This window comes from Chinchilla lanigera, unplaced genomic scaffold (assembly GCF_000276665.1).
Source record: "Chinchilla lanigera isolate Chin_1 unplaced genomic scaffold, ChiLan1.0 scaffold00125, whole genome shotgun sequence".
NCBI lineage: Eukaryota > Metazoa > Chordata > Mammalia > Rodentia > Chinchillidae > Chinchilla > Chinchilla lanigera.
Genome location: NW_004955526.1, coordinates 364,242 through 375,571, shown reverse-complemented (window position 1 = coordinate 375,571; position 11,330 = coordinate 364,242). Strand labels below are relative to the sequence as shown.

At 38.3% G+C, this 11,330-nt stretch overlaps 1 protein-coding gene across 2 annotated transcripts in view; it reads left to right on the top strand.

Annotated features, from left to right (window-relative positions):
* Dse (dermatan sulfate epimerase) overlaps nucleotides 1–11,330 on the top strand; it is a 44,656-nt gene that overhangs the window by 17,757 nt on the left and 15,569 nt on the right. For both annotated transcript variants that reach the window (XM_005409751.2, XM_005409752.2), the window contains 2 exons: nucleotides 8,187–8,440; nucleotides 10,837–11,076. In XM_005409751.2, coding sequence (XP_005409808.1) covers nucleotides 8,187–8,440; nucleotides 10,837–11,076 — 494 coding nt within the window. The remainder of the gene's footprint in view (nucleotides 1–8,186; nucleotides 8,441–10,836; nucleotides 11,077–11,330) is intronic.

Below are 11,330 nucleotides of genomic sequence, written 5' to 3'. Positions count from 1 at the left end.
TTTTTATTTTGAAATTTACTGTGAAAACCTTCACACACATACTAAGTTGAAAAGAATAGTATATGGAATCCTTTGTATCTGACACCTGTCTTTAAGACCACCTGTCTTTAAGTCCAGTGTGAACTGAACTGAATTTTGGTTGTATCTGCTACCAAATGACTAAAAGTAGGATTCTGTCCACCCACAGAGACTGCAAGACAGAGACCCTATCCAGTTTAGCTGGATCCCAGCTTATTGCCAAATTTAAATAATTTTATCATGTTTTTCCTGTATGCTGAAACCTCAAGGTGAATGCCAGCCCATGACACATTTGGTCAGTTAAAAGGGATTATAAGTATGAATGCTTTTTGGTGCCATTTAGATAGATTATGCTTGGGTAGCATTCTTAAATATTTGGAAAACAAGACTTCATCGCAGAGGATTAAACATTGGAATAATGGCATAGCAATGCCTTTCCCATTTAATAGCTCTTCTCCACATTTTATTCTCATTAACTTGGTATATTTTGACCCTGAGATTAACTCATTATTACCTACAAATCATCTAGAATACTTTTCATTTAAATAAAAAATATTGCTTTTAGTTTCTATATTTTAAAATGTAATAATTGGGATATTAAATTAAGTGGTAATGTTCTGTTATATTAAATCTAGTCACTTAATGAATATAGAAATATAAATTGTGATCTTTTACATTTCAGAACTGATGTTACTTTCCCTTAAGATGTTCTAATATATCATCAGCTTCCATTTGTCATCTTGTTATCTATCTGCTCTTGCAATATACAAAAAGTAGTTTTGTTCCCAAAGTAAATCCTGAAAAAGGATAGCTCATTACCCATGTCTGTGCTCTCCAAGTAAAACCAGACACTAGATAAGTGGGAAGGACACTTTAGTGAGGAAGGGAGTCCAGTGTGAACTGAAGTGAACTTTCGCCGTATCTGCTACCAAATGACTAAAAGTAGGATTCTGTCCTCCCACAGAGACTGCAAGACAGAGACCCTATCCTCAAATATTGGCTGAAAAAACTATACAGTGTGTTGCAAACTTGACTTTCTCTGGCAGGTGCTTTGAGGAATGGTAGGACCATTTTAGGGATGTGACCTTGAGCTCTTCAAAACTCTGTATTACTGTGTTTGTTCAAGTCTTTAGACAAAACCGAGGCCTGGTGGAGAAGAAGGCTCAGAGGAGCCTGGCTACAGTCTAGTTAAGGAGACAGTCTCTTAACAGGTTAAGGGGCAGAAGGTTGTGAGCATGCAGATCAGACCCACACAACCCTCTAAAGTAGTACGCTGGAGGCCTGAGCTCATGGGTGGGCTGTGGGGAGGGGAAGACTTGCTTAGGAATTTGGTGTGATTAGTGTCTCATGGTTCTTGACCTTAAGGAGCGATGTGATTACAGAGTCCTAGTGTCTCTGTAATACCTGCAGATTCAGGTGTATAATCCTCTGTAATATTTGCAGATCTCAGGTCTTGATGTCAAGGCAATGGTGGGGCTTAGAACCCTTTTGTGTTGCACCAAGAATGCTCTTCTGTCCAGCTCTTAGGAGGTCCACTGGTTCTGGCACTTTCTTCTCCTAGGTTCTTATTAACAAACTTGATGACCTTCTTTGAATGACAGTACTTCTTACCAGTAAGAAGTAAAAACAATTCTAAATGAAGATTGTTCTGGATTCCATTCTTGGCCTCGCCATTTAATGTAATCTTGTGCTCTTGAACACATTACTTTCCTATCCAAATTCTTTTCTTCAAATCTGTAAAATGGGGATGTAATATGTAATTGAGTTGGGAAGATAAAAAAGTTTCTAAAAGGGGTTGGTACATGCTATGTGCTTAATTAACAATGAACTGCAACCTCTGTCTTTCCTCTCAACTGTAAATATTATATTTTGCTTGACAATGCTGATGCCAGCCTTAGCCACCTGATCAAACGGTTTAAATGTGGACAAGAAGCAAGGCCATAGCTCAGCTGAAGAAGCTGTTTGCGGGCTTCCCATCCCAAGCCCTTTGGCCCAAGTGTCTCTATATTGCAGGCTTACCTTCTCCTCTTGGCAAAGCATTACCAAGGCCCCAAGGCTTGGCAACACCATACAGATCAGAGATCCACTTCCTGACTTGGCTAAATTTTATAGCAGTTGCTTACAAAATTTAACATATTCCTGATGGTTAACATTCATGGTTATGATTCACATTTAAAATGAGGGGGAAAAGATGAATCACTACTATACTAGCTGTGTTTTTAAAAAGAGGGGTAATACACGACTCGTAATGTGTTAGAGGTTTTTCCAATTGCATGGAGGCACTTGTGTGAAAATTGAGTGACTTTCTCTCAAGCTGCTGTCTCAGGAAGGAGACCTTTGGAGTGAGGAGATGAATTGAGGTTTACAAACAGAGCATACCTTATTTTGGCAGCACCTGATGGTGTGACCAAGCAAAGGACAGGGGGAGGCGCAGTGCTGCCCCACAGTTGCAGCTGTGGTGGGACGGGCAGGTGCAGAGTGGTCTGCGTGCCCTCTCCAGTTCACACACAGGCATTTCTAAAGAGTTCACTATTGTGTCCTGAATTTAAAGTTATAATCCTTTCTAAGCTTATTTCATTTTCTTTAAAATGTATAGTTCAATGATTACTTAGTCTAATGTCAGATTATTATACAAAAATTTTCTATTTTATGTTATACTAAGCAAATGTTTTATAATGTATGAACTATACTTCATGTTATTCTGAAGTGAGAAAAACAACAGTTTTTAGTTTACTTTTGCTGCTTTGTTAGAAAGATGACCTCACCCCTGTTGAGGACACAGTTGAAGATGGAGTCTTTAGGAATTAGGTTAGATGAGCTCGTAAGAGTGGGCTCCTCAGGCTGGGATTCATGTCCTTGTGAGAAGAGAAACCACACAGTGGGAAAGGCTGGGTGAGCACACACTGAGATGGAGGCCAGCTGCCTACAAGCCAGGAAAGTGCTCTCACCCGGCCTGAGTGTGCTGTCACTCTGATCTCCGACTTCCACCTGGCAGAACTGTGACAGAATATGTTTCTGTTGTGTAAGCCACCTAGTCTGTGGTGTTCTGTTATTGAAGCCCAGGCTAAGACAGCACTACACCATTATAACAATAATGTTCTTGTAACACTAAATATTAATTTATAGATAATTTTTGATAGATAATTTATAGATAGTCTTATCAAAACTACTTAAAAGTTTTTAAATGGAGTCATTTGAACATTTTTAATTCAGGTCTACATAAAAGTAGATACATTGTTATTAGACTTCATCATTTTATTGGCTATTTAGTCAAATAAGCTGTAAAGTTTTAAGAAATATATATTTCTTGGGTTGCCTATTCTTTTATTCTGCACATGCAGAAGTTGACCAATATAATATTGTTATAATAAGACTTTGGGTTAATAAGGCTGCTAATTTTGGGAAAGATATTTATGCCTCTTCCTTTTATGGTTACTGTTTAGTTCATGGAAATTGCACTTTTTTTTATGTCTTTCCCTACCAACACCCTACCCTCTAAGCCAAGAAATTAATAGTCACTTTCTATATTCAGATCAGTGTATCTCACATAAATTCACCTTTGAAAATATTTTAAGCAAGTTTTCAAACGTTGAACTCAATTTTCAAACTTTTGTATGTTTAAGAATTAAGCAGTACAAAAATTAAGCAGTACAAAAAAGTTTTATTTGAGTTGTATCTTGTGAAATTTACCATATTAAATGTGAAACCAAAAATATTTATTGATTCATACTTATGCTATTAAAGTAGTAAGAGCATCCTATGTTATGAAAAGAGTAAAAGCATCCTGAATAACATTTTTAGGAAAAAATATTTTGAAAACAAAAGTACTTAATGAGGAGAAAGGTGTTTTACATTTTTGCGAAACTTGCATGTCTACTTCTGCATTCACAGTATTGTAATTTGTTTTGGCTACAGCACATGAAGAAAATCACAACTTCACATATTATCAGACTGAAAAAGGAGTATTTTAATAATATTTTTAGATAATTGCAGGTATTTCTGATTGTATACTAAGGCTAGACCAATGGTGATACCATAAAAATTAGTTGCAGTAGGGAATCTCAAATGTGTTAATGAACTCTCTATATTTTTTTACATCAAAGTCCACTGTAAGAAAATGGATACACCTGGAGACTAATGTGAAAAGCAATAAATCAGACCCACAAGCTTAAGTATCTCATCTCTTTCTTGTATGGGAAACCCAAGTAAAGAGCAAAATAAAAGATAGATGATAGCAATTAGAGAGGTAGATCTTTCTCACATGGGAAGGGAATCAAGAGATGGAGGCTTGGCGGAGGGAGGGAAGGAGAAGGGGCTGAAAAAAGAACTGAGATGTGTTGTGTGCATGTGCCGAATCCACTCAGGGAGTGTACCCATCACACACTGCACACATGTGCTAATAATAAAAGTGGAGAAAATCCATTGGTATATTTTGCACTCAGAATGACTTACCCACAAATGATCATGTAGCATCTTGCCTTTGTGATTTTGAATATTTGTTGATGTGTTATTAAAGTCTTCCAAATGTTTACACATCTAGCTGTACAGTGTAAAAAGCTCCTTTGTTGATGTTCTCACTGATTTAATCAGGAAGTGTTTGGGTGCACTGAATTGAGAGCTGGGCTAGCTGTTCTTTTGTAACTCACTAATGCCCATTTCACTGATAGCTGTAATTATGCAATTATAATACTCTATGTAAATAGATGAGCAGTGTGTTCAAAAAGAAAAAGAATTAATGTTTTTTAAGGCCAACTTAAATGCTTTGGAACAACCTACTGTAAAAATTGCTATCAAGATTTAGTGTAAATGAGACTTATAAAAGATAAAGGGAAAACTCTAAAAAGTCTGCATTTCTTCACAAGTGTCTTTAGTTTTTTCTATATTATGAAGAAAGCAAAGCTGGAAATTGTGAGGATGCATTGTGTATATTCTTTGGAGGAAGTACAATAAAACTCCATCTGCAGATCCATATTCAAAGAGCAGGCTTTGACTGTCCTTCAAGAGATTGATGAATGTGTTGACATATAAATGTACTTTAAATTAAAGCAAAATTTATAAATTAATGTCGGGTTTAAAAATGATTTCATGCTTCACTTTCAGTAAACTGATCAACTTCTGATTCATATTACATTGAATAAGATAGTTTTTATGCTCCTACCTGTGAACCAGGAGCAGATTTCTTTGGTTCTCATGACTTTAAAATGTGGTCTCTTCCACCATTGCACATTGTTTCTGAAGCAGGGTGTCTTGGTGACTTTCCTCTCATTGCTGGGACAAAATACCTGATGCCCAAAATTAAGGAAGGGGGCTGGGGATTTAGCTCAGCAGCGCCTGTCTGGCAAGGTCGTGAGTTCGGTTCCCGGTACCGGAGAAAAACCAAAAAAAAAAACAAAATTAAGGAAGGAAAGCTTTATTTCGCTTACACTTTGTGGAGGTTTCAGCCCATACTTGGAAGGTTACAAAGCAGAGTGGCACATGGCAGAGGGCTATAGCTCATGGCAGCAGAACACAGCAAAAGCAACAAGCACTAAAAGGGAGGAATGGTGGCAAGCAGCCTCTTCCTCTCCCTTACATATGCAAACTATCCACCCCAGGGTGGGTGTAGCTCTCACACCCAAAATCAATCAAACTCTAAAAGCCTGCCCCATGGCCTCATGAGGCTTTGGGGGTACACCCTGACACAAACCATAACACAGGGTAAGACTGTATCTGTAAGGATTTAGAAAACCTTTCAAAACTGTAGCTATTCTAGATCGGCTTTTATACTATTGGGATGAACCTGAAGGTACCAGAAATATTTTTTTCTGGTATGTTAGTGTTTGAGTGAATTGGAAATCATATGTTGGAGCATAGAAGTTTTCAAACTTTGCATAGTATTTCATGAAGACAGAATTATATCAAATGTTGTATTCTCTATAAAGGTAAACTCAGTGCTTATTCAGATGTGTGTTGGTTTAATAAGTGGAAAAAGTTCATTGATTGCATCTATGGCCAGGTATATAGATTGTCATCTATAGATAACCATGATATAGTATAGTGACACAGTAATGGGCACAAATCACTTTGCATCTGTCTATCTCACCACTTACTATGAGCCTGTGAAAAACACATTCCCAGTTCCCTGGCCCAGAGCATGCAGTTTGCGTTGTTTGCTTCTTCAAAAGTAGGGAATTAATTCACATTCTCACTGTCAGCTTACAAGGAGTATAAACACCAGCAAGGTGACTTGCTTGTTCTGGAAATAGTTTAGAAACCATCAATCTTCATCTTTTTAATACAGGCTGTATCACCAGGGCAGCTAACTGAACACTGTAATCATTTTTAACTGCAAAGGAATCCCTCCACAGTCCTGATTCCATAATGATCACATAATCATTGTCAGTTGTATTGCCTGGCTTTATAGGTTTGTCCCTTCATCTGTTCTTTCTTTCCAAAAATATTTATAGAAACTCTTTTATGCATCCCCCAGTATTCTTAGTGGGGAATCTAGTTTTATATGCAACATCAGAAAAACACATCCTGTCCCTGTAAGATTTAAATTCTAAAGAGGCAGCAGTCCTCTACCACTTCTCAGGTTTTAGTCTAGGAGGACTCTCTCCTGTATTCTGACCCCCGCCACACACACACCCATACTAAAGCACAGGCCCTATTACAGACTTGCCTTGGTGTTCTAGTAAAACAAATTCTAGTAAGGGATACATATACAAGTCCACATATATATACATCAATACATACACACACATGTACTTACTAAGGGAACAGAAAAGCAATGAAGAGGGTGAAATATTGTCAGAGGATTTGTTGAAGTTCTCACAAGGTATCTAGGGAAGGTCCCACCAAGGTGGTATAAGTAGTATAAACGTCTAAAGGAAGAATGTGGTCTGGAAGAGGTGCTCAGAATATTTTAAAACTATTTTGCACCTAGGGCCTATGGGGTTCATTTGGGGCGAAATACTGCATTTTAATGTTCACTAATTTCAACTGATATTTAACATGCCTTCCAATCAGGAATAGAAATAATCAACAGTGATATTGGGAAAACCTGTAACTTTGTTACAGCTCGGTGATACCACAGATATTTATGCATCACAGTTGTTACAAACATCTCAAAATTTATGCTAATCACCATTATAAATTATAGTAGTATCACTATTAAATAAAGCACCTATGTTAATATTTTTAAAATATGTGTTGATAATTATATTTCAAAATTTGAGATTTCTTTGTATGCCTATGTTTTCTGCCTTAGGAATTTTAAAACATTCAGAGAAAGAGGGTAAGGCTTCACTCAATTGCCAAAACACAGGATGTGGAGCTTAATCCCTAGCTGAGGACTCTCTTCCACCTCCCCAGGCACAATGCACTCTCATTTGTTTCCTTGTCTTAGAGATCACTCAGAAACATCCTGAACAGATGAACAGGGGTTTCCAGATCACTCTTTACAGACTTGAATGTGCAAGATCTTTTTTTGCTTCCTGTTTAGTGCAGGCCACACACCATTAAAATATTTGCGGAATGGTGTAGGTAGTCAAACACATTTGGCTTTCTAGAAAATGATGATATAATACTTCACAGAGGATCAGCTTTCAGGAATCTCTGGAAGGTGTTTGAAGAACCTTAAAGAGTGTGCACATTGTATGGTAAAGAGTGAGATAGAGGAATTCTGAAGTAAAATCAAATTCTGCTCACTTACGTCAGCCTTTTTGTCCCTCTTCCCTGCCTGATGCTGACCGGTAGCTCTGTCCAGACCTGGACAGCTTGGACTGAGACATCCCACTGACTGGCGATAGGAGAGGAGACTGACATGCAAAAGGAGGGTTGGGCACTGGATGGTGAGGACTCCAGGGAATTTTGCCATTATGTGCCCTGTGCTTTAGATCTCTGAAAATTTTCTACTAACTTGTATCAAGAATACAATAATCAAAAGTAAAAATTCTTAAAATCTTACTGTTGCCCAAAGCCTAAACGAGAACAGTGCTTACTGTAATTTTCACATGAGCTCAGCTTTTGTTTGGGTCTAATGAGAAGAAAGTCAGTTTGGTGTCCTGTAGTCTGTTGGATGGTGTCTTCATTTGTGCCCTGGAGTTCTAAGAAATGGATGAATCAGAAGGCTGACTAAAGCTGCGAGCCCTGGTGCAATTGCTGACGTGGCTTATTTATCTCTACAGGTTGGTGAAAGACGCTCCTTGGGATGAAGTCCCACTCGCTCACTCCCTGGTGGGTTTTGCCACTGCTTATGACTTCTTGTACAACTACCTGAGCAAGATGCAGCAGGAAAGGTTTCTTGAAGTGATTGCCAATGCCTCAGGATATATGTATGAAACATCATACAGGAGAGGATGGGGCTTTCAATACCTGCACAATCATCAGCCCACCAACTGCATGGCTCTGCTCACAGGAAGTCTCATTCTGATGAATCAAGGTGCGTGTGATCACGTTGTGGCCAGGGCAACAGCCGAGCTGACATCAGTTGTAGTGGCTTTCATTACTGTTCTTAGCTGATTAAGGGATATTGCTTTCTTATTTTCTTCCATTAGCCTGAAGGTTACTTAATTATGGCCTAGATGGTTCAGGCCATATCCTTACAGCACAAAGTCAGTAATGAATATTTTTCTAGGGAATTTTGGCTGTGAAAACTACCAGCCTGGCATATGAGAAACCCAAAATATAAATGAAGAGCAAAATAAAAGATAGACACTAGGAAGTAGGAAAATAGATCTTTTACAAAAGAGAAGGGGACCAAGAGATGAAAGGAGGGAGAAGAAAGGGGAAGAAAAGAATTAAGATGTGCTCTATGCATGCACCAACTCTCCAAGAGGATGTGTCATAATGTACTGCAAACCTGGACTGTATAAAAGTGGAAAAAAATCTACACAAGTAGTTTGTTATTTCAGATGTTCTTAGCATACAAATAGAAATTATCACACCACTATTCTTTTTTTTTTCTTTAAAGACTTAAAACAACCAGTCTTGATCATTTAAATCACAATTAGAAGCAGCATTCGTGGATTGTATGGCTACTTTGCATTAACATATTATGTAATTGTCAGTGTTGCTCTTTTTTTTTCTTGTAATTCTAACTTAATTGCAACTCCTATGGAAATCTATAAATGACTAGGTATTTAAGAGAAGCAGCTCTAAGATCAGAGTGAATTATTAGAATTTAAGTATGTAATTGGAGTTTGAAAATCTAAAGACATTTAACTCTTGTTTATATCCCCATAAAATTAGCATTTTATAGACTATTCAACAACAGATGTTACTCAGACCTAACTTTGTCTTTTGTCATATCAGCCGCTATTCTTAACAAAATCTTCAGCCATGTGCTGACAGGAGTTTGCAGCGTACACAGTATTTCCAGTAGATAGTACCTGAAGAGGGAATTGAAAAGAAGAAAGAAGGAAACTCAAGTAATGTGACATACAGGGAACAGCAGCCTCGGTGACACTGGGATATTGTTGGAGATGGGGGACAGAGACAGAGAGAAATTGAGATGACAAAAATTTTAAGCCGAATGACAGAAAATAGAAATGAGAAACCATGAGCAAGACTGACCATGTCCAGTGTAGAGCTGGGTGGCAGAAGGAGCCCAAGTGCAATCAGTGGTCACTTCTGTACAGCCATACCCGAGGACACAGCTGTCCCCATGAGCCAGGGCCAAGTCTCAAGCAGAGATCTGGTTGCAGGTCCAGAGCTGGCGGTACCTGGGCCTGTAGGCTCCTGGCACCTCCTCCCACACGTAGGCTCTGGCAGGGGTCAGCACTGAAGGTGACTGACACACATTTGTGGGAGGAAAGCAATAAGGCTTTCCCCAGACTGCGAGGCAGTGAGCTTCACTTTATCCCCAGGCATTGTGTGTTTTAAAAACAAGCAAAGAGAAGCAGCCAAACCTTAAATCTAAAATCTCAGGTTTAAATCAAAGTTCTGTTCCTTTCGGGTAAAATGCCTGAGATCTGGAACAAATCAACCTTTCTGTAATTTGTGGGGGAGGGTAACAAAGCATAACCAGGTTGTTTAAAGATTAAGATTCTGTTCAGTGCTGTGTGAATTATAAATGTTATAGAAATGTGAGTTGTTATTCTTGCCTATGTGCCTAAATTTCTGAGTCGAAAAGATTTTATCAAGTGTTTTAGACTTTGAAGTTTCTGCAGGGAAATTGGAAAGTGTGACCAGTTGGAGAAGCGTGTGAAGGCAGCCACATGGCTCATTTGTGGCAGGCTCTGCACTCCTGGCTGCTTGTGTTCACCATTGCATTTCCGTGGATTCTCACCCCACTGAGCTGCCTTTCCAGATCCCGTAGAATCTGAAAGCCCAGAAAGCATGAAAGGTGCAGTGACAGTGCACGTTGAAGACTCTTCTGCGTAGCACTTAAGGGTATTTCATAGATTATTGCAAATCTTGTAAAATATCGGCAGCAGTTTTAAAAGAGATAAACTTCAAAGGAATTTTCAAGAAAGTTTGAGGAAAAATAAATAGCAGTCTTAAGGTATAAATCTTGTCTTACCTACCTTTGATTTGTGATCTTATAGGTGATAATATTTTTAAACATTGTGAGTTTCAAATATTGTGAATGACCTGTTATCACTTATGGGTTTATTATTATTTAATTAATAAGAAACCTATATGCAGGAGCTTCCTAACTTATATCAAGGACTTGACTACTAACCACTGTTAACAAGATATTATTTATAATGTTAACAAGTGAGAGTTTACAAAATGCAATTTGTAATAATATAAACTAATGAGGTGATGTCGAGGGCTCCATTTGGCCCTGTTGTTGATGGCTTTGTCTCCTGTTTGCGTGTGTTTCACCCCCAGGATATCTGCAGGAAGCGTACTTATGGACCAAACAAGTCCTGACCATCATGGAGAAATCCCTGGTGTTGCTCCGAGAGGTGACCGACGGCTCCCTCTATGAAGGGGTGGCGTATGGCAGCTACACCACCAGATCTCTGTTCCAGTATGTGTTCCTTGTGCAGAGGCACTTCGGCATCAACCACTTCGGCCATCCTTGGCTTAAACGACACTTTGCGTTTATGTACAGAACCATCTTGCCAGGTATAGTAAGGCATCAGAAGTGGGAAACATTATACGATTATAATTTTTAAATTATGAAAATGAGGTCTATGAGGTCATATTGAGTTTAAAGAATGAATATGAATATATATGTATATGTGTATGTGTGTATATATATATATATATATGTATCCGGGGAATTGAATTGGAGAGATCTATATAGCTGGACATTTTGGGAACTAACACGAAGATTTGTGATTTAGGTATTATAAAGCTTGACACTAATCAAATATAAT